This window comes from Palaemon carinicauda, chromosome 1, assembly GCF_036898095.1.
Source record: "Palaemon carinicauda isolate YSFRI2023 chromosome 1, ASM3689809v2, whole genome shotgun sequence".
NCBI lineage: Eukaryota > Metazoa > Arthropoda > Malacostraca > Decapoda > Palaemonidae > Palaemon > Palaemon carinicauda.
In genome coordinates, this window is record NC_090725.1 from 279,010,564 (window position 1) to 279,035,632 (window position 25,069).

Consider the following 25,069-nt stretch of genomic DNA (forward strand, 5'->3'; position numbering starts at 1 on the left):
CCTCAAGCAAGAGAACTCTATCCCGTCAGTGGAAGACCATAGTTCAGAAGCTATGGCACTACCCAAGATTCGATTTTGGACTGTCCTTCTTCTAGAAGAGCTGCTTAACAGGGCTAACGGTCTCTTCTACTCTCACCGAAAGGAAAGTAGCCACTGAACAATTACAGTGCAGAGTTACCCCCTTAAGCGAAGAAGAATTGTTTTGCTATCTCATTGTTGCCAGGTGTATGAGGACAGAGGCGAGTATGTGAAAATAGGCCAGGCTATTCAGTGTATGTGTAGGCAAAGGGAAAATGATTCATAACCAGGGAGAAGGATCCAATGTACTATTGGCTGGGCAGTGAAAGGAGTCGGGACCCAATAACTCTCTAGCCGTAGTATCTCAACGGGTGGCTGGTGCCCTGACCAACCTACTACCAAACGGAAATATTCATTGTTCAAAAGAATTCTTTACGTAAACAGAGCCTATTTATTATATAAAACACCGAGGTTACAAGATTCTATAAATTCTTTATATACACATACAAGAGAAACGGAAAAACCTACTGCAAAATCAGTCAAGACTACAAACCAGATTTCTGCAGTTTGCTTTCAACGACAATTGCCCTACCTGGCAACTTTAATGGCTTTTCCTTTGCCAGAGGTATAAGAATTCTACAAGAGTATGAGTAATTGCTTTTAGTAAGCGAGTTACAATATATATGGGTGCCATATATGGAAGAAGTGAATAGTCTACAGTAATTTTCATACCACCACAAAATTGATATGATGACAATATGGAAAATAAAGGGAATTGCGTCATTATATTTCTTCTTCGGTCTGCCTTAATTATTCTTCTATCTATTTGAATTGCATTACATTAAACGTTTGTTTTATTAATTTTTTTAATATACTTCCAGTTTCTCCATATTTTTACCTAATCGTGCTACTATTTTTTACTTAGGAATACGTAAAAACATTTAAGATAACACGACAACTCGTTCGCCAAATGTAATGTATCATGTATGAGGAGGAGTTGGTCACTGGGTGGCACTGGGCAACACATCTCAGTTTTAAGCTAAGTTCGAGACTGGGATGCTGTATTACCTAAGTGTTCCACAAGAGTTTACTTCACTTTCTAATGACATAAACGTTAAAATTGTGTGAACAAAGATCAAAATCTCACCGAGATGGATTGCAATTCTACAGCCAAATTGCAGTTTTTATGTCAATTTTTCATCAGAAGGTGCATCTCATAATCTCAGTAGCCTGAAGATACACAGGTGACATCTAGTGACGTAAAAGGGTAGCGGTAAGTGTAGTGGGATGATATTATTGTTTGTTTACAGTTATTTAATAAGAGTAGGTCATAGGATAGAAGCATATATATATATATATATATATATATATATATATATATATATATATATATATATATATATACAGTATATATACATAGATATATTTCAAATAAGCCATATATATTAATACATTAAAGTCTGGATTCTCTTAACGACCTCGGGATCAGAGCCCAAGGCGGAACCGCCCAAAGACTATGATATCGGACCGGCGGGGATTTGAACCCTCGCCAGGATATCTGTATGCCAGTGACCGTACCATACCACTTCTTCGTGGCAGAGTGGTATGGTCACTGGCATACAGATATCCTGGTGAGGGTTCAAATCCCCGCAGTGGTACGGTCACTGGCATACGGATATCCTGGCGAGGGTTCAAATCCCCGCCGGTCCGATATCATAGTCTTTGGGCGGTTCCGCATTGGGCTCTGATCCCGAGGTCGTTAAGAGAATCCAGACTTTCATGTATTAATATATATGGCTTATTTGAAATATGAAAGAAACACGTTTAAATGTGCAAAAAAAATTTATCACATATATATATATATATATATATATATATATATATATATATATATATATATATATATATATATATATAATTTATGTATATGCATGTCTTTTGTTTGCCCAGTTTCATCACCACACTGGCCACTGTGATTGGTGATGGTGGGAGACTTCGGTCTGATTACTCACAACAAACCAACCTAGTATGGGTGGTCCTGGTTAATGCAATTTCGCTGATCATGGCGATACACAAACCATTTCAACACGTTAAGGTATCTCCACAAATATCAATTTACATATAAACACACAGCCAAGTAGCCTATATGCATATATTTATAAATAAATTTTATATGCATATATATATATATATATATATATATATATATATATATATATATATGCATACACATATTTCAATATGTAAATATACACATATTATTATTATTATTATTATTACTCGGTATGCTACAACCTTAGTTGGAAAAGCAGGATGCTAGAAGTCCAGGTGCTCCAACGGGGAAAAATAGCCCAGTTAGTAAAGTAAATAAGGAAACATAGAATAGAGTGCCGGAGTGCACCCTCAAGCAAGAGAACGCTAACCCAAGGCAGTGCAAGACCATAGGCTATGGCACTACCCAAGCGTAGAACAATGGTTAGAGTTTGGAGTGTCCTCCTCCTAGAAGCGCTGCTTGCCATTGCTAAAGTCTCTCTTCTACCCTAACCACGAGTTAAGTAGCCACTGAACAATTACAGTGCAGTAGTTAACCCCTTGGATGAAGAAGAATTGTTTGGCAATCTCACCATGTCAGGTGTCTGAGGAATGAGGGGATCGTGTTAAGAATAGGCAAGTGTAAAGAATAACCAAAAGAAAATGGGCCGTAACCAGAGAGAGGGGTCCAAATTAGTACGATCTGGCCAAACAAAGGATCTAAGAACCCTCTAGCGGTAGTATTTCAACAGGTGACTGGTGCCTTGACTCGAAAGTTGCCCCACCTAATACCGAGAGAGAGAGAGAGAGAGAGAGAGAGAGAGAGATTCATACATACACATACATGTGTGGCGAAATATCACCGGTTTACTAAATCTGCCCGATGTACTGGGCGGATCACAAGACCTTGAAGAGGCTAGCCTCTCAAAACCCTTCAGGAATTAAGTAGAATACGGCTATATTTTAACAAGTTTATTATAAAAATAATCATCTAATACGAGGGAAATAAAAAAATAAACCTTTACTCGACATTCAAAAGAGACACTTGACTTGATGACCACATGCGTTACTTGAAAAAAAAACTAAGTCCGCACCGGACTCGAAATGAAGCAAAATTAATTAATCTTTTAGTAAGTTACCTCGATAAACGGCATACCAAGGCCTTTTTACGTAATTTACAAGACAACACTGATCCCCAATCACAAGGATCGTTTAAATATTCATAGATACAAATTTTACAGAACACTAGCAAAACCTATATGGAAACCGACCGACCGACCAGCTGCCTCGCGCCACAGAAATCGTGTGTATTTGGCATCACGAGGATCTAACAAAACACGATGGAATGCTTTACTTATGTCGGCTAACATGGCATATCGGTTCAACCTAAACCTTATGATTAAACTATATGCTACTTCTACCAAATTGGGCCCAGGTAAGAGACATTCATTCAATGACTTACAACCCTTTGACTTTGCCGAGGCATTGAACACGATTCTAAGGGGGGTGGTACGGCTGTCTTTCCTGACTCCAAAGTGTGGCATGTAATAATCTTCCACTATGGGATCTTTCACCTCAGATACAAAACCTGCTTCGATATATCTGTCTATCACTCCCTGATATTGTTCAAAATATTTCCTATCCTTTCTGAATTTGGTCTGCAACGACTCTAACTGCGCCACAGCGTTACGATAATTTGTTTCTGGCCTAGCATCCAACCCGAATGGTAGGCTAACCTGATATCCCTCAGGTTTTCTCACAATGCTTTGCGATACCTTTCGCATGGCCTCGGCCTCGCGAACAGTGTATTGCTCAGATGGGGCGATGCCAACACGGTCTAAACGCCACCACTCGTCTACATCACACAGATATGGCTCGTTCGTGATTCTGCACACTCTCAACGTTCTTACTTGTTCGACCTTTTCCCCTTGGAATAGCCACTGTAGCACCTTCCCGTATGGGGACATACCATTATGAGTCAAGAAAAGATTTATCCCATCTATTTTCTCAACACCTATAATAAAATAGCTAAAATAATCAGCCCCTACTAATATGTGTACGTTTTTCATGGTATCTGATTGGTTTGCTGGATCGGCTAACGTGACTCCCTTGCTCAACAGATGCTGTCTGACCTTTACATAACCAGCGTTATGTATCGGGACGTCCACATGTTCGTGTGCCACTAATTTCATCTTCACTGATCTTTTTCCCATCTCAACCCTACAACTCACTACGTTGTACTGTCCACTTATTTCCGCGGAGCCGAATGGAGCTATATTCAATGACACTTGCCCTACCACCGGTAGGCCTAATTGACTAGCGACTTTCACTGATATGAAGCTTCTTTGGCTCCCGGAGTCAAGGAATAGGCGGACTCGCTTGCTACCTTGTTTTGGATATATGTCTGCCATCGCGGTGGGCAAGAGGGTACATGGGAGGTCTACATCAGATTTCTGTGCAATCTTTGCACTTTTGCATGGTTTAGATTCTACTTTAACTTTCGTTCTGTGTAGGCGTCGCATTTACTACGGGGCGGGACGTTGTTAATTGACTATTACTACTATGGGGGTTAGATTGCGGTCGTCTTCCCTCATTGTGATCATCGCAAATTGCGGTGTGGTGTTTGGCATTACAAATCTTACAAGAACTTTGGATGGGACATTTATCACTACGATGACCTGACTTTGTAAAATTAAAGCAAAGGCCCCTTTTAAGCAAAATGCGACGTCTGGCAGCTACGTCAGTTACTTGGCGACAGCCGTGAGGCGGGTGCCGTTCGTTACAAAATGGGCAAGAATTATTGTGGACAGGTGTGGATTTCGGTCTTACACTGTTGTCTTTTCTTTTATCATGCTCGAGTTTGTCGCCTCTTTATAACGCATCGTCTTCGAGCATTCTTATAATGAAATCTATTGCGTCATAGAACTCATCCAACGTATAATCGCATTTTCTCAAATGTTCGACCACTTTCCGATAGAGCTTTCCCTCTGACAATTTTTGATTTATGAGACTCATGACCATGCCCTGGCCTAAATCGTCTTTACTCAACCTTTTAATTTGTTCAATGATAATAGTTAACTCGAAACGGAACCTTTTGAGCTCTACTGGGTCTAGTGATGGCACAAATATGTTAGTTAACTTTCGGTGCAGAATCACGAGCGTCTGATGTACGTTACCATATTGTTTGTCTAATAGATCTAACGCTAATCTATAGTTCGCGGCGGTTACACTTAAAGATTTTACGACTCTAAGCGGCTCTTTGTCCAACGTCCCCAGCAAAAATGTAAATTTAGACACTTCGTCTAAATCAGCTCTTCTATCCACGTGGATTGTGAATAGCTCACGGTACGATGCGTACTCTTGCACTTCCCCTTCAAACGTGGGGAGAGGCAGCGGCTTCAACCTGGGGAGGGCAACATTCCCCGTTGAAGTGCCTTTCACTTTGTCTATCCTATTATACAGTAGCGTGGAAGCATGTGTAGCTTCACCTAACGTGTGCCTGATTCGGGCTTCAATACTAGATTCTAGTTTCACGCGCTGGCTTTTGTATAGCTCTTTTAGCTGTCGGACCTCTGCCTGCAACTCCGTTACCAAATTCTGGTAAACGGACTCAGAGTAGGTCTCTAATAGCGCCCTTTGTGTTTCGCTCAGTAAGTCTTTCATTAGGCCCATCGACGTCTTGATGTGCACGATCGTGGCCACCGCCATTCTAACTATTTACGTTAATTACGGGAGGTTAACAAAACAAGAAGAAAGGTTACGTTTACGTTATGAAGAGGGGGACTCAAGAAAAATTAACACGTGGTTGATCGCACACCGAGACGTTGAGGACCTTTAATTGTTACGTCTCTCCCTCTCTCTCCTAATCAGCCTCATCAAACGGTTGAGGAAAGCATTGCGGATTGATTGGTCAAAGTGGACCCTATCTCTTAACCTGCCCTCGCGGTAGACTCTGGAGTTCATCGGCAGGTGTCTCACACCGTACTGATGCCTCTTTGAACAATATTTCGAGACTCTTGCATTGAAGTTCTTTACCTTACCAACGTACTCTGTTGGATTAACTGCGAATCGGTTGTCGGGTAGATACTCCCTAACCTCTGCGTCACAAATAGCTATGATCCCCGCTATGCTCCTCAATCGCTCGATGAGGACCCTCAAATTATCCCACATAGTTTTGGGGTGTTCATTCGCCAGGTCGTTCCCTCCTAGATATAAAACAACCAAATCGTACCTCTTGTCCCAAAACTCTAACTGTTCATTCAAAAAATGGTGGACTAGGCTCCCTGGCCTGCGGTAAATTTCTACCTCGTTACCTGAACATTGTGGCAGATTTGGTGGGAGCTGACTATGCCCTATTAATGCTACTCTAAAGCTCATATTCTAATTTAGTCCTGTCCGGCTCTGGGAAGCGCTTGCGATCCGGTTCGAAGGACCAAATGTGGCAAAATATCACCGGTTTACTAAATCTGCCCGATGTACTGGGCGTATCACAAGGCCTTGAAGAGGCTAGCCTCTCAAAACCCTTCAGGAATTAAGTAGAATACAGCTATATTTTAACAAGTTTATTATAAAAATAATCATCTAATACGAGGGAAATAAAAAAATAAACCTTTACTCGACATTCAAAAGAGACACTTGACTTGATGACCACATGCGTTACTTGAAAAAAAACTAAGTCCGCATTGGACTCAAAATGAATTAATCTTTTAGTAAGTTACCTCGATAAACGGCATACCGAGGCCTTTTTACGTAATTTACAAGACAACACTGATCCCCAATCACAAGGATCGTTTAAATATTCATAGATACAAATTTTACAGAACACTAGCAAAACCTATATGGAAACCGACCTGGGTACAATAGGGGGAGAGAGAGAACAATTAAGGACTTACTTCAACTGAGGACATCGGATCAAAGAGGCAGAGCTGGTCTCTGCACCCCCCGACGTCACCTTGTTCCCGCATTTTTTACTGAACCTAAATTTCTAGATGGGATTTTTTCATCATGTTACAATAAAATGACATTAAATTTCTTAATCATAAATTACAAATGGTCGATTTCTTTAGCCTCAGCCCCTCCCCTACCAGGCGGTTGCTCTTTTGGTTCTAAAACATTCTCGTCTTGAACCACATTCATTCGCCTGCGAGTTCTCTCAACCCTCCCTCCAATTTGACGCAACGTAGGTGGAGTTAAATGGCGGGAATTTCGATTGATCAGTTCGAAATTCCCGACACATGCATACATATAAACATATATATAAATCAATAGTCTAAATACCATCCTTTGATGTGAACAACGAAGAGGATCCGGGAGCCCTATGAGCTTATGAGTGTTTTCGTCAGCCTAACTAAATATGGACTACGCCCACTGGCGTCGGCCAGTGGGCGTAGTCCGAATTAAGGTTCAGAGCAAAGACGAGGAAAGAAAAGGCGCCTACATGACTATGGAAAACATGGCAAGCCAATAAGCCAGGTGGTAAGTTGGCAAGGGCACCAGCCACCTGTTGAGATATTACTGCTAGAGAGTTATGTGGTCTTTTGACTGGGCAGACCGTACTTTATTGTTTCCTTCTCTATGGTTACGGTTCACTTTCCCCTTTTGGCTAAACATTCACCGAATGGTCTGTCCTATTCTTTACATATTCTCCTCTGTCCTCATACACCTGACAACATTGAGATTACCAAACAATTCATCTTCACTCAAGGGGTTAACTACTGCACTGTAATTCTTCAGTGGCTACTTTCCTCTTGGTAAGGGTAGAAGAAACTCTTTAGCTATGGTAAGCAGCTCTTCTATGAGAAGGACACTCCAAACTCTAACCATTGTTCTACTCTTGGGTAGTGCCATAGCCTCTGTACTATGGTCTTGCACTGCCTCGTGTTAGCGTTCTCTTGCTTGAGGGTGCACTCGGGCACATCATTCTAATTTCTCTTCTTGTTTTGTTAAAGTTTTTATAGTTTATATAGAAGGTACAGAATTTATCTTAATTTTGTTACTGTTTTTGGAATAACTTATTTTTCCTTGTTTCCTTTCCTCACTTACTGGGTTATTTTACCCATTGGCGCCCATAGGCTTATGGTATTCTGCTTTCCAACTAGAGTTGTAGCTTAAAAAGTAATAATAATAATAATAATAATAATAATAATAATAATAATAATAATAATAATAATAATAATAATAATAATTCAATACGTAAAATGTGAGAGGACTTTAAAGTTTGAGTTCGACTGGTCTTATATAAACTGGAATCCTGTGTTTTTATGCCGAAATATATTATTTTTATGTTTTATATAAGTACCGTTTTCATCTTAACTTATCAGTATCCTATCTACATTTCACAAGAACTGTTTGAACTATTTGGCTTATATTTTAAGATTTTGCAAACAGTCAAATAGCATTAATTAAAATTCTCTCCGGATTTTCCTAAAGGCCGCTCAGTGCTATTATAGTATGCTATCTACCGTCGAATTTCTACTATAGTATGGTATCTACCACAAAGTATGTTATCTACCGTCAATGTTAATCCTCCTGTTTGATAAGGATTATCAAACAGATTACTTACCACCAGTATGTTATCCTCATTGGACTTTAATGATAGTTTAATAATATTTATTGGCAGGACAACATGGGTGCATAATTATAAGCAGTTAGTAGGGAAATTTTTTTTACAAATTATTCAAAGCTCATCATACAACAATGTTACAAGTTAATCAAATGAAAAATCAAATATTACAAAACTGAAAGAAAATAATATATGAAAAATATTCAATCAAAAATTTATTCTACTACTGCTTGTAAACATATCTTACATCATTCAAGAAAGCAGGAAATACATCTTCGCCTTTTCTCAGAACTTTCCAATTGAAACCACCACACTACACACTTCCAGACACATTAAACCAATCAGTGACAGTATTAGGTGATTTCCCAGTTAATTGTAAAGTAGTGTTAATTGGAGTCTCATAAACAAAATAATAAACCAATTCCAAAATTTCAGAGAGGGGTGGTAGATAGCAAAATCGGCGGTAGATAGCATACTATAATAGCACCGGCCGCTCAACTATAAGGCACCTTGAAACCGGTTTATGAAGTTATGCAGTCACATGCCTGCGCGCACACAGGCGCACGCACATGATCGGGCCCAAGTTCACCCTCCTTTCAACTTGGTGCGAGAAGTGAAGAGAGTTTCACAATCTACGAATTCTTCGTCAGTTATTCTGGTCTTTGACATTTTGTATGGCGACTGATTTGTGGGCAATTACCAGAGTTAAAAAAGTTGGAAGGTGGTGTGTGTGTGTGTGTGTGTGTGTGTGTGTGTGTGTGTGTGTGTGTAGGCCTTACACGATCAGTGATATTTTCTTTTTAATAAACCATTATTCGCCGAGCGTACTCGATGAAATTATTATTATTATCATTATTATCATTATTATTATTATTATTATTATTATTATTATTAGCCAAGCTACCACCCTAGTTGGAAAAGCAAGATGCTACAAGCCTATGGGCTCCAACAGGGAAAAATAGCCCAGTGAGGAAAGGAAATAAGGAAATAAACAAATGAGAACAAATTAACAATAAATCAATCTAAAAACTGTAACAACATCAAAACAGATATGGCATATATAAGCTATAAAAAGACTGATGTCAACTTTGGATAGGTATCTATGAATACTTAATATCTAATTATCATAGAAGTCATATTTGTACTATATCGAGTGTTCCAACCTCAGAATGAAGGACACGCTATTGATTTAGTAACTAAAATCATTTACGGTAATCATGCAAGTAGAAAAAAATCATCCACATAGTATAAGACTGTAGTTATCGATGCTATGTAGTAGCGGATCTTGATTTTAGAAAATGCATTGTTTTTATTCTTATCATTCTTAATATGCAGTTCTTTCCAGTTAGTTCCTACAGAATAGAATATCAATATGTAGAGACTGAAATCAAACAGTCAAGAGAGAAAAAAAATAGCAGTATGTGCAGATTATTATATCAGTTTACTGAGATCGGTGTTACTCTATGGACACGAGTCATGGTGTGACAATGAAACAATCTCCAGTAGATTTAGTAGATTTGAAAACAAAGCCATCAGAAGGATATTGAGAGTTATATGGCAGGACAGGATTAGAAATGAAACTATAAGAGAGATTACTCGAGTGCCATATGAGGATGAGATCATGATGAGGGGTAGATGGAGAGGGTTTGGGCATGCTCCTCGCACTCTCCAAGAGAGATTAGTTCACCAAACGTTAAGCTGGGCTTCACAAGCCACTAAAAGAGTTGGAGGACCATGCCTACATGGCTGATTACTATGAAGCACGAAGTAGATGATAGATGGAGCCTTATTGAATTAAAAGCTCAAAATAGAGACGACTGGCGAAATCTAATAGAGGCCCTTTGCGTCAATAGGAGATGATGCGCAGATGAAAATAAATAGATTCCTGCGTCAAGGTTACTCCGCGGTGAATAAATAAAGAATACTAATTAATGGACGGAACTTGTGGATGAACTCACAATTGTTGAATCTTCATTGACACTATCATCGTATGAAAAACAGTAAATATTGCAATAGTTTTTCCCTAGACCCAACTGCTCTAAGCATAGTTGTGCTGACATTTGTATCCATATGTCAAAATATCTCGAGACATTATGTAAAAGAATTGTAATTTGCACAAGTTTTTGAGGACACTACAGTAAATATAAACACAAACATTTGCTGACCAGGTAAGATTATTTGCTAAATTTAAGAATGTATCGCATCTCATCGGGATCATAATAGTTTGTTGAATGTATGTCACTGGTAAAAAACATTATTATTATTATTATTATTATTATTATTATTATTATTATTATTATTATTACTTGCTAGGCTACAACCTAGTACGAAAAGCAGGATGCTGTAAGCCCAGGGGCTCCAACAGGGAAAATAGCCCAGTGAGGAAAGGAAACAAGGAAAAAAATATTTTAAGAATAGTAACATCATTAAAAATATTTCCCAAATAAACTAAAAAAATTAATAAAACCAGAGGAAGAGAAATTACATAAAATAGTGTGCCAGTGTACCTTCAAGCAAGCTACAGTCTAAAAAGGATGTCAATGAGACTAAGGACAATGTGAAAATCTAACTAGTTTTGCCTCCTTTTCGACATGAGAAATCATAAATGCATACACGTGTCACTGCAGAGTGAAAGAAGTAAAGAATTCGTTCATCCTGAAAGTTTTTTTTTTTTTTTTTTTTTTTTTTTTTTTTTTTTTTTTGAGCGTAGCAAACTATTCGGAAGGTTCCATAATAGTAGCTTGATGTCAGGAGATATCATAAAAAGATTTAAAGATGTAAAAACTATTTTGTAACAATTTATGTATTAGATTCATGATTTTTAAAGGTCGGAGTTAAATGTCTTAAAATATTGGACAGCGTATAGTTACAAGGATTAAGAAAATCTGAGGTCTCCTTATCATTGAAATACTGCACAACTTTATTTTGTGATGCCAAGATTATTTTTGGGTTGATATATTCTTTGAAAAAAAAAAACCTTTTATGAATTTTCTCAAACTCCATTACTATGATCCTCTAACAGCTTCTCTTGTTCACTTACAGACTTTCAAATACTTCTATCAACTTGGCACTCCAAACCGTCAATATGCTGCAATCCCTAACAACATTTGGCAATGAGGATGTTAATCTTGCACGTTTGACTTGCATATACAAGAAAGTTGTAACAAAAGTTTTCCACTTTGTTTTCGAAAAGGGATCTGACGCAAGAGAGCATAACGAGCCTCTTTTAGACTTCTACGAACGCAGAGGAATAAACAAGAGTACCTTGAAGAAATATTTGTATGACGCTCAGCGGAGAAAAATAGATTCTGATCCAGGAGGGGCTACATTTGACATAACACTTCTGTACAGTTGTCTTAAGAATGGAAGTCATGGCCTTGCAGGGCACACACATGAAAACTGGGGGAAAAATGATGGGAACAGTATCGAATCCCTCCTCTCAATTATCAAGAACAAACGAAATCAAATTGCTCACGAGCACATTGTATACACTAATCAAAAATTAATTGAGGAAACAAATGAACTCAAAGCTCAATTAATTAGAATTGTGGAATATAGTGGACAGATTTATAATCTCCCAGATTCGGTTACTGATCAAATGATTACCAATGTCGAAAGTATGATTTTGAGATTTCTTTATGATGATTTTGAGCCCAAAACGTACGAAGAGTATAAAAATCAGCTCTTCTTTGATGCACAGTCTGAGTATGTTAACAAGAGAGGAGTGGAAGATGTACTAGAGCAATATGATAAGAGTTTTGAAAATCACATAACAATAGTGAATCATAAAGTAAATGTGAGCCTTCCTCTTGATGAAATCTACACAGAAACTGAAATGAAAATAGAAAATGAAGATGGTACCGAGAGATCTATGTCCTATGATGTGATTTTAACAGATGACAAAAAAAATCTAGTTGACTCCGTTGTTGTGATCAGTGGTCCAGCTGGTGCTGGTAAAACGACGCTAACTAAGAAAATTATATGTGACTGGAGTATACAGCAGAGTACCATGAACCATCTTGTTGCACATGATCACTTGCTAAAGGTTGAGTGTAGAAACATGATTACCAAATCATTTGAAAGTATGCTGCAGTATTTGATGCCCAAGCTTTCAAAAGATTTTAAGTCCGGGGATTTGCAAAAGGTCATACTTCATCAGAAAGTTCTTGTGATCCTGGATGGTCTCGATGAAATGAACGAGTCTTCAGTTAATCTCTTTGATGAACTACTGCAACTCAAGAAGTCCTTTGGAATGACACTTGTCATAACAGCTAGACCAGAAAAGTTGAAGTACATTAAACAAAAATTGGAGTATCACTACATCACAATGAAACATATCAAGCTACTTGGATTAGCTTCACACAAACAATATGAATTCATGAAAAAATACTTCAATAAAATTTATGAAACACCTCTTGGTACAGGGAATATCAAAATTATCTTGAAGAATCTTAAAAGTTCAGAGTTTTTTCAAGATTATTTTGTGAAGCTACCACATAATCTAGCTGTAGTTAGTGGGCTTTGGACATGTGGAAATGCAGATGTTAGAAATGGCATTGTTCTTAAAGTATTGGCCGAGATATTTCAAATGTACAGAATCAGGCTCAAAGAACGTTTAAGATCTAGTGAAATCCCATGGCAAGATGTTGGTGAGCTTGACAAAAAAATCAATATATTTTTGTACAATCTGGGTAAAGAATCCCTTATTGCCATGAAAAATGACCATTGTGTACTTTCAAAAGAAGCATTCGACAGACTTGAGAAGGTTTGTGAAATTCACAAGATGCCCACACAAGAAATGTTAGGAGCCTTTCTTTTGTACATACCAGAGTCATTTGGAACATACAGTTTTCCTCACAAACATTTGCAAGAATATCTAGCAGCCTTTTATATATGGATGGCAATAAAGAAAGGTCAAAATTATGAAAATGACGAAACTTTGAAAAAGTTTGTAGACAACCTCAATTTAAGAAATATCCACGAAGATGTTGCTGACGATATCTATTGTTATGCACGTTCGAGACTTCTGAAATCGAAGTTTAACGAAGGATTACTGCATAACATTGCTGCTGGAATCATAGGCCAAATCGACCCCAAATACAAAGCATCGTCCATCATCCAGAACATCTTGAAGAAACTTCACGGCTCATCGACATACGAAGTAACAAAGTATCAGAATGTCTTCGTCTGCCTAATAGATATGTTTTTCCAATATAAGGAGGAAGTAGAGGAGAACTGCAAGTTAGAAGCACTAAATCTACTTCAAAGAACTGGCATAGATAACAAGAATGCCTGGATGACCATGCTCAATACAGTCCGATGTGAGGCATTTGTTGCCTCCTACATCAGTAGTCAACCCGGTATTCTTGTAGGTGATATCCAAATAACAGATGATTCTCTGTCTGCTTACATCTCTCTCATGAAAGCCCTGAAGAAGCCCTCTAAGGAAGCACACCAAGCGAGAATAGCTGTAGATGTCAAGGGAGATTTTTCTGGTTCTTGTAAACAGTTGTTTCAGTTACTAAGTATCCATAGGTTTAGAGTGGGTAGCATCTTCATTAATGATGACAATGTAGAAGAATACACTGTAATAATGAAGGATCTGAAAATTGAGCCTATTGAAGGATGCAAAGTGAATATTGACATTGAGGTCAATGTAGATCTTCTCGAAATAACAGATTTGTTGCAGGATATCAAGGATAAGGGATTCCAAGTGAGTTTATTAAAACTAAGGAAGAAACATATTACAATCTGTGACAGCAACTTGACAGAATATAATGAAGCTTTTAAAGTTTTGCCAGTACTTAAAAAGGGTGCATTTAAGGGGAAAGTGTACATAAATCTTAACAGTGAATTCTCAGACCCTACTTTACTATGGAAGGAGCTCAGCAAACATGAACTGGCTTTGAATATATCACTTCAAGATCGCTTCCGGAATCAGAAGTCTCGTCCTGAGGAAACAATGGATGACCTAGGCAGGGTCTTTCAAAGGTAAGTTATTTCTACTGGAGGGAATATTTGATATGTGAAAACTTACCTATATTCTTCCTGAAAGAAGACCACTAGAAATTATTAATATGATAACTCCCTTAATAGAAGTTGCTACCTTAATTGAAGCTACAGTTTTATGAAGTTTTAACAGGTAGTTTCATGTTAGGAATTTCATTAGGAAGTAATCAAAATTACAAGGTAGAACATGCTAAGTATTTCAGCATTAAGAGTGAAGTCAAAAGAATAGTCAGGAATGACTGGGGAGAGAATTTAGACAAGAAAACAGGTGAGGCTGACAAAGCTATGAATTCAGAGAGCAGCTATATGCAATAATTGCTCATAGAAATAATAATGAAATCTTTCTTGGGAGGGCAAAGAAGAAGCATATACCCATCAAAAATAAGGAAGGATCTGTTATAACAACAGAAGATGAAGATCTACCCGAGGACATTTGCGTCAATAGGCGTAGGAGATGATGATGACAATGATGATGATATATATATATATATATATATATAAAATACATATATATATATATATATATATATATATATATATATATACACTATATATTATATAAAGTAAATGTATATGTTTGGATTTTCACCATTTATTTTCTTTCAACAGTTGCCAAGTGACGTCATACATGGGGCCCATGCCACCTATATGCTCCGTTCCAGAAACAATGAAGAGATTAAGCGTAAGTGTTGGTAACTTGAATTCCTTCAATCAACTCAGGAAGCTAAGTCTTGATAAAGCCAGCAAGATGAAAGACTTCTGTAAGTCTCGGTGTTAAACATTTCACTTGAATGTCACATATTGCATAGAGCCATTAAACAATATCAGTCTGATTTTATTTCATGTTGTCTTTGGCTTATTGTTCTTCAACAGATATCAATGTTGATGTGTCATCTATAGACAGGATATCAGGCGTACTTGTTTCAGATGGATATCATGAATGGATATCACTCATCCTTCCAGATGTCAACAAAGAAAGGAGGCGGTGGGCTTGTGATGTGGCAAGTAGCCTCACGCCCATGTTTGGAAAAATGTTAGTTAATCATAAACCTCAAAGTCACAAACCTATGTTAATCACAAACCTCAAAGTCTGTTAAACTTTAACCTAATACAAGTCACCAACCTAATATAATCACAAACCTCAAAATCTACTAAACATTAACCTAAAATGAGTGACAAACCCAAGTTAATCACAAACATCAAAGTCTGCTAAACATTAACCTAAAATAAGCCACAAACCTAAGTTAATCACAAACCTCAAAGTCAGCTAATCTTTAACCTAAAACAAGTCACAAACCAAGTTAATCACAAACCTTAAAATCTGCTAATCTTTAACCTAAAATAAGTCACAAACCAAGTTAATCACAAACCTTAAAATCTGCTAATCTTTAACCTAAAATAAGTCACAAACCTAGGGTAATTACAAACCTCAAAATCTGCTAATCTTTAACCTGAAAAAGTCACAAACCTAAGTTAATCAAAAACCTAAAAATCTCCCAATCTTTAACCTAAAATAAGTCACAAACCTAAGTTAATCACAAACCTTAAAATCTGCTAATCTTTAACCTAAAATAAGTCACAAACCTAGGGTAATTACAAACCTCAAAATCTGCTAATCTTTAACCTAAAAAAGTCGCAAACCTAAGTTAATCAAAAACCTAAAAATCTCCCAATCTTTAACCTAAAATAAGTCACAAACCTAAGTTAATCACAAACCTCAAAATCTGCTAATCTTTAACCTAAAAAAGTCGCAAACCTAAGTTAATCAAAAACCTAAAAATCTCCCAATCTTTAACCTAAAATAAGTCACAAACCTAAGTTAATCACAAACCTCAAAATCTGCTAATCTTTAACCTAAAAAAGTCGCAAACCTAAGTTAATCAAAAACCTAAAAATCTCCCAATCTTTAACCTAAAATAAGTCACAAACCTAAGTTAATCACAAACCTCAAAATCTGCTAATCTTTAACCTAAAAAAGTCGCAAACCTAAGTTAATCAAAAACCTAAAAATCTCCCAATCTTTAACCTAAAATAAGTCACAAACCTAAGTTAATCACAAACCTCAAAATCTGCTAATCTTTAACCTAAAAAAGTCGCAAACCTAAGTTAATCAAAAACCTAAAAATCTCCCAATCTTTAACCTAAAATAAGTCACAAACCTAAGTTAATCACAAACCTCAAAATCTGCTAATCTTTAACCTAAAAAAGTCGCAAACCTAAGTTAATCAAAAACCTAAAAATCTCCCAATCTTTAACCTAAAATAAGTCACAAACCTAAGTTAATCACAAACCTCAAAATCTGCTAATCTTTAACCTAAAAAAGTCGCAAACCTAAGTTAATCAAAAACCTAAAAATCTCCCAATCTTTAACCTAAAATAAGTCACAAACCTAAGTTAATCACAAACCTCAAAATCTGCTAATCTTTAACCTAAAAAAGTCGCAAACCTAAGTTAATAAAAAACCTAAAAATCAGCTAATCTTTAATCTAAAATAAGTCACAACCCCAAGTTAATCACAAACCTCAAAGTCTGCTAAACTTTAACCTGATACAAGTCACAAACCCAAGTTAATCACAAACCTCAAAGTCTGCTAAACATTAACCTAAAATAAGTGACAAACCAGTTAATCACAAACCTCAAAGTCTGCTAAACATTAACCTAAAATAAGTAACAAACCTAAGTTGATGACAATCCTCAAAATCTGCTAATCTTCAACCTAGAATAAGCCACAAACCTAATTTAATCACAAACCGCAAAGTCTGCTAATCTTTAACCTAAAACAAATCACAAACCTAAGTTAATCACAAACCTCAAAATCTGCTAATCTTTAATCTGAAATAAGTCACAAACCTAACTTTTCGTAAGATTCACTAACCATCTATTACAATGCTCTTTAATCACAACATAACACAGGCCTTCCAGCTGACACTCCCATTCTATTTATCTTGTAAATTTCCATTGATGAAGTTGCATTTCACAGTCCAAATCATTTGAATTCCACAGTCCAATTAAAATATAACCTTTTTAGATCAATTTGCAGACTAACAATTATGCTACAGCTGACCATGCCCGAAGGAAGTATTCAGTTTTCAACATTGTTAATAAGGCATACAAGTTCTAATAAACCCTGAATTTAAGCCTAACCCTGTGCTACTAATGTGGTCGAAGGTTTCGGTTTCAAATGCATTATTTACGATGTAAAATATTCATATCTTGTTGGTTAGTATCTGATGCATTACTCCTGTAGTTCACTTGTTTAGATGTGATTCTAGATTTTATTTTATGGGTCATACTTTCATTTCAGTAGATAAGTATAACATTAGACCTTCTATTGTTTACCAGTTATAATTTTCTTCTCTTTTATAGATTTGATAAAATTCCCGTTTCCTAATTACTTTCTTTAGTCATATATATACACACACACATACACACACACACACACACACACACACACACACACATATATATATATATATATATATATATATATATATATATATATATATATATATATATATATAACTGTACCAAGTACACCATATATCATTCATACTTATTCCCACATAAGAAAATGATAATGCTAAGACATATATTTTCTACCTTTTCAAATTAAGTTAAGTTTTGTCATGGGCAAGTGACAGAGCCGACTGAAAGTTGAATATAGTTTCAATCCTACAGGCTTGACGTTCTACCTTTTCAAGCTAAGTTAAGTTTTGTCATGGGCAAGTGACAGAGCCGACTGAAAGTTGAATATAGTTTCAATCCTACAGGCTTGACGTTCTACCTTTTCAAGCTAAGTTAAGTTTTGTCATGGGCAAGTGACAGAGCCGACTGAAAGGTGAATATAGTTTCAATCCTACAGGCTTGACGTTCTACCTTTTCAAGCTAAGTTAAGTTTTGTCATGGGCAAGTGACAGAGCCGACTGAAAGTTGAATATAGTTTCAATCCTACAGGCTTGACGTTCTACCTTTTCAAGCTAAGTTAAGTTTTGTCATGGGCAAGTGACAGAGCCGACTGAAAGTTGAATATAGTTTCAATCCTACAGGCTTGACGTTCTACCTTTTCAAGCTAAGTTAAGTTTTGTCATGGGCAAGTGATAGAGCCGACTGAAAGTTGAATATAGTTTCAATCCTACAGGCTTGACGTTCAAACTGCTTTTATGCTAATCGCAATATTTGATTCAGCATTGTCCTGACGTATAGATAAAAAAAAGGTAAAGTTGTCTAATCCTGGAAGGAAAATTACAATGATATTAAAACAGATTCACTTTAATCTGACATCCCTCTTTGGGCAAAGAACTTCCTAACATCAAGATTTACAGGATGAATGACTAGGCAAACTAATCTGGGGTGGTTACACTTCTACGAGTACTTTAGTATAGGTATGTAAAATCAGATCTGTTTAATTCTGTAATGGAAGACAAGAACAGAATCAAGAGATGCGTATGTTCTAGGGTTAAATTGGTCTAGAAAGCCTATGGTAGATATTTTGGGAGCCCTTAATGAGGCCTATGTTATGATGACTTCAAGATCTATGGCAATATGCATAAAGGGATTGACTTCATAAGGCAATGGGGTTAGCTTAAATGCAAAGTCAGTTTCAGTTGTTTTCTTCTGAGATTTCAAGATGGGGTTTTCTCTTGTCGTTATTGCGACGTCCATCATTATAAAATGCCATAATCTCAGCTATGATATAAACTAACATATATATACCAGTACAGATTATGTTCTCACTTGTAATGTTTATGATCATTTAGAAAATCTTGCCAGAAAAGGTTCATGCAGCTAGGACCTTTGCCTAATGGTAATTGGGGAATCATTAATTTCCTGTGTTAGGAAACCACTAGGCTTGATATCACCGAATCCACATGACTCTTCAGCTTGTGAAACATGAGTAGGCCAGTGGGCTTTTAGGTTTAAAGACCTCTCATGAATAGCAGAGGCAAAGACAGTGACATTGCCATAGCAATGCCCTAGAGACTGACAACATATACTATACGTATGGTCAACTCCCTCTCCACCCAAGCTACGACCAGGGAGGGACACGCAATGGCTACTGATAACTCAACACGTAGACCTATAGGTTCTACCCAAACACCCCATCATTAGCTCAAAAGGATGATGAGGGTGAGGTTGCAGCGACCAAAGGAACGCACAAGTTTTAACGGGACTTGAATCCTAGTCAAGGGCGTTACCAACACGCCACCACAACTTTATTTTATCTACATAAAGTTGACAACCCAACATCAGGTAAAGATCCTAGATTCACCTTAGAAATATTCAGTCTCCTTAAAGCAAATTCTCATAATCTAACTTCTCTAGAATCGAGCCTTTGCCTTCCTGTATCAGAGCGATATACGAACCTAATGCAGAAGTGATCATTTATTCCCTTGGCAAGTCCACTGTTCAGTTCACTAAACAAGCTCAGTACAAAGAACATCATTGAAGTTTTAGTGTAAAATGTGTTTGTTTATGTCACTGGTTTGATAGTGTTGAGGAAGGGAACAGGGACTTTTGTTTGTCGATAAGATACTGTGATTAAGGAATACTTAGTTATTTGAGAATAAAAAAGACCTGGGCAACTTTAAAAAGACATGACAATTACCTTGACATTTTGCTAATGCAAAGGGAAGTTGGACCGATAGCAAACGCCGGCTACATTAGCATGTAATTGAGGGTTTAAGGGGAAATTATCATAACTACTCCATCGCTAGTGATTATTTACGAAGGAAGACAAAACACCAAAACGATTGAGCTACATTGAATAATACAGTACATTAAGAAAGTGCCTTAAATCTTAATATAAACATCACAGCTCCACAGAAACATAATGAATTACATGGAACTTAAGACAGAACAATTAGAAACCTTTAAAAGCCACAGCACCTCATCAGAAGACTAATCATATTGCAATATTGCCTTAGTTCAGAAGAAAGTCCTTGTAATGTGCCCGCAGAAAGAGAGGAGCAAGGAACTAAAAAGGGTGGGAAAAGTTAGGTACTTCTTTTTTGGTAAAATACAAATGAACTGATTTTAGCCAAATGGAGAATATTTAAATCAGAGGATTGCAATGGCACTAGAATATATCATTACTGCTTTAATTGAGTCCAATATATCTCCTACTTTTTGCTGCACTTTTTTCGTGAAGGAGCTAGTAAATTATAAGTGATAAGTGCCCAAAAATAACGCTAGTTTAAAGGTCTAAAGGTCGCTCGTGCAAGGCAGAAGCAAGGGGCAGTAACATTTCCCAGGTTAGCAGGATAATGGCCTATAAAAAATGACCATATATACTATTATCAGCACCTAAGCTTCCTCACCACCCAAGCTAGGACCATGGAGGGCTAGTCAATGGCTGCTGATAACTCAGCAAGTAGATTTATAAGCTCCTCAAACCCTTATCCTTAGCTCTCAAGGATGGTGAGGTTGCACCTACTGCTAAAAACTATCAAGCTTGAGCAGGTCTTGAACCCCAGTCCAGCAGATCACTAGATTTCTTAGGGTCTTGTCAATTGACAATCATATTTTGCATCTTCACATTTATAAGATAAACCAATTAATTACTTTAAATGATATGCTGGTACTATTTACGAGATTCTATAAATGCCATTACTAATATTGGATGGATGCCTAAGTATTCAACGTTTAATGACAGGTTAGTCGGACAAAAGACAATTGTTCTTTTAGAATAAGAGAAGGTTACCCAAGAACATCACATAAAAGACATTTTTCTTATCATACAGTATTATTCGCCCGGAATTCTTTACAGCGACTATAGTTCATTTGAAAGTATCACATGGGCTTTTTTCATTTCAACTGGCTTTTGGTCTATTAACTTACATTTGCTTAGAGACCCAAAATAAGTAACCTCTAGCATTACCTGGTATGATATTTCCTCAAGATAAGTTATTGGGATGCAGTTTCTGCAGAAGGGAAACTAGTGAGATAACCAAGATCTACCTTGCAAAATTGAAAATGCAATAACTTTATGACTACTAAAAAAGATAGTACATTCTTTCCAACAGGGAATTCAAGAGTTTGTATTTCCCAAGATGCAAAGATGATCCAAAACAACTGATCCAACAGCTGATTGATTCACGAGTCCTGGTTCGCTTTGCAGTCGTCTTGCCCACATGCTTGAGGCCTACATCATCCAGGGAAAGACATAAATTAGACAGACTCGTGAAGGGTTACATTGGAGCAGATTACGGCATTTTTTGGTAAGTTCTCCATTGTGCTTTTATTATTTAACCATTAACCTTGACATTATAGAGCGCTGGTCGCCGATTGCTCCCTGTGAGCGGAGGCAGTACTGAGTCTGGGATCAAGCTGCTCTCTCATTGGCTGAGGTGCTTGCTGGAAGAAGATCCATCACAGTCAGGCTGCTGATACGCTCATATACATCGGAGATAGACAAGGTCTGAGAAATTCTCATCTGGGCTCCCAGTGCTGGGCGCTGATTGGACGAGATGCTCCCAGAGTGGGGCTCAATGTCAGGCAAGCTGTTCTGCGACTCAGCTCCCAGGTCCAGCGAGTCCCGAGTTGCTTCCTGAATAGCTGAGGGGGCTTCTCAGGAGAGTCTCAGTCACAAGCAGGCTGTCAGGTCACTGATCGTCCTCATGCTTGCCAATGTTGGCGAGGGGTTGGTTGGTGTTCCTATCTATGGCAGGAGGGGAGGAGAAATATCTCATGTGTAGTATTAGAGGTTCAGCTTTCCCTGATGTATGAGCAGGGCCTGCAGGGTCCTTATTCTTCTACTTTCTGGGGCCTTGCCTATAATCATGGTATTACCAGTGCTGTCTTCTCTTTTGATGCTTTTTGTTGTGCTCCAGGAGTTGGTGCCTCTTAATAGCACCCTGCTGAACATGGCAGGACAAACGTTTAGAAAGTTTCATCATCATTATTCTAACATAACGGCCAGGGCATCCACGGACTGGACATTGGTAGGAATAGACGGCATTAGACTTCTTCAGAAAGTACTACACGGGAGGGACCGGGTTGTTCTTCATAACAAGGGATCTGGTCCTTGTTGTTTGATAGTAAATTATCCTGTTGATTTCAGTTTCTACCTGTGTGGCCGTGATGTTGAATCTTATAATATCCTTCGTAGCCTTCTTGTCTTCCTGGTACTGCTTGTGCTTAAAGCCCTGGTAGTACAGGTTGTCTTTGAATGTACTGCTCTCACTGCCGGGCTCAGTCTCGTACCAATTACCCATGGTAAGAACGTGGGTTTCATGTAGAGGGTAGTGTTCAAACAATGTAATAAAAAAGAAGCCACTACAAAGCATTTGTATCAACCTCCTCTCTGATATTAAATATGCCATTAATGACATTCTTGTTGTTCTATTACTTTTGCTTTCTTTTCGATTTTACAATTAACTAATATATAATCTATACTTAAATGGCGTCCAAAAATCGAAGACAGCATCTCCCTGGACAAACTGGGTTCCAGTTAGTTTCAGGATGACACAGAAAACTGCATGTATGTTTCTTCATTTATTATTTGTGTGCACATTTACTGACGAATGGGCTAAGATCTAATGTTTACCTGTATTGCTATTGTCCATTGATTCGAATCCTTGACGGGGCAAAAATATTCATCATTAACAGTATTTTCCTATGAGTCTAAGAGCCCGTGGCAGAGCAAATTTGATATAATAGGATATTTTGGGGGGATTTGAATTACTATATGTGTATACACCCCTTTATATATATATATATATATATATATATATATATATATATATATATATATATATATATATATATATATTACGTGTGTATTTACATAAAAAATTATATATGTGCTCAAATATATGTTTATATACGGTATATGTGTATGAATATGTATATATATATATATATATATATATATATATATATATATATATATATTGTGTGTATATTAGTGTACATGTAAAATAAATTCATGGAAATGGATATACATATCTGCTTTTATGGGAGGGATCATCGTCCTTAATGTGAAAACAATGAAATGGAAATATATATATATATATATATATATATATATATATATATATATATATATATTTATATATATATATATATATATATATATATATATATATATATTATATATATATATATATATATATATATATATATATATATATATATATATATTTATAGGTGTATATGTGTGCTTTGTGGGTGTGTTCTGTTTCACCCATTTCCTTTATCAATTTATGCATAGACCTAATCACCTCTTCTGAATTAGATAAGTCTTGATCAATTATTCATTACTGAACACCTTTATGTCACCCATAACGTAAGGAATGTTTTTTGTTTCTCAGGGGCAAAAATCCTCACGAAAAAGAAGAGATAATTGCCGATATCAACGCTTGGTGGGGCGAAACCCCACCGCCATAGAACAAGTAGGCACATCACTGCATACGTGAGGCAAGTGTCAACGGGGCTCAAACATATAAGCCTGTAGAGCCAAGAGCTAATGACTCGTTTGATATGACTGTAAATATCGTAGTTTAAGCTAATATGAGTATTTATTCATCTACTTTTTTTCTCAGTTGATTCAATAAGGAAAATTGTAATATGAATAGATTATATACACATCTATATATGCATATATAAATTCATATATATGTATGTATACTTCTATATCTATTTATCTATCTATATATACATATATATATATATATATATATATATATATATATATATATATATATATATATATATATATATGTGTGTGTGTGTGTGTGTGTGTGTGTGTATACCTACAAATACATATCTTTACATAATTATATATACATATCTATATACATAACTATATCCCCATTTATATACATATCTATATCAATATACATATTTATATCTAAATCTACATATATATATATATATATATATATATATATATATATATATATATATATATATATATATATATATATAGGAACAGGAAAAGCCAGTCTAACTTCCTGCAGGTCTGAAGCCTGGATAATGGTGAGAGTTACTGCCTGGTCTTGCCAACCGAGTATGAGAACTTATGGGTATAATCTAAATAATGAAATCTTATGTCAACAATGGAATATGTAATAGGAAACGCAACGTTAAAACTGCATCTAAAGAAATTAGCTAGGAGCAGGGATTAGAAAAAGAAAGGAAAGATGGTAAATGAACATTTAAAAGTTGGTAGCCTTAAGGCTACCAACTTTTAAATGTGAAGTAAGTTGGTTAATGTCAGCAGATAAAGAAATTATGATTCTGCGTGTACAAGAGATTGAATACAAGAAGGCTCAGGGAAGGATAAACAAATTCATAAAATAGTGGTAGATATAGGCAAAATGGGGTAGGAATTATCAAGACGGAATAACATAAGGTGTGTTACTGAGGGCTCCAATCGCTAATTTTCCCTCTCACTATGACGTCACAGGAGCACAACGACTGGGCGATGCGCTTGTCACCAGTGATGCT

The 25,069-nt window shown here is 36.7% G+C and overlaps 1 protein-coding gene across 1 annotated transcript; it reads left to right on the forward strand.

Annotated features, from left to right (window-relative positions):
- Window positions 1-1,017: 1,017 nt before the first annotated feature.
- Window positions 1,018-24,234, forward strand: LOC137657101 (uncharacterized). The gene is made up of 6 exons (XM_068391467.1): window positions 1,018-1,291; window positions 11,654-14,602; window positions 15,230-15,381; window positions 15,494-15,653; window positions 21,643-21,837; window positions 23,932-24,234. Exons 2-6 carry the CDS (start codon window positions 11,697-11,699, stop codon window positions 24,005-24,007), a joined length of 3,489 nt encoding a protein of 1,162 aa, XP_068247568.1. The 5' UTR covers window positions 1,018-1,291; window positions 11,654-11,696; the 3' UTR covers window positions 24,008-24,234.
- The last annotated feature ends 835 nt before the right edge of the window (window positions 24,235-25,069 follow it).

Coding starts and splice junctions, on each gene's coding strand:
- LOC137657101 (XM_068391467.1), top strand. CDS start 11,697: ATGCTGCAATCCCTAACAACATTTGGCAATGAGGATGTTAATCTTGCA. Junction 14,603..15,229: donor CTAGGCAGGGTCTTTCAAAG/GTAAGTTATTTC, acceptor TTCTTTCAACAG/TTGCCAAGTGACGTCATACA. Junction 21,838..23,931: donor GCAGATTACGGCATTTTTTG/GTAAGTTCTCCA, acceptor TTTGTTTCTCAG/GGGCAAAAATCCTCACGAAA.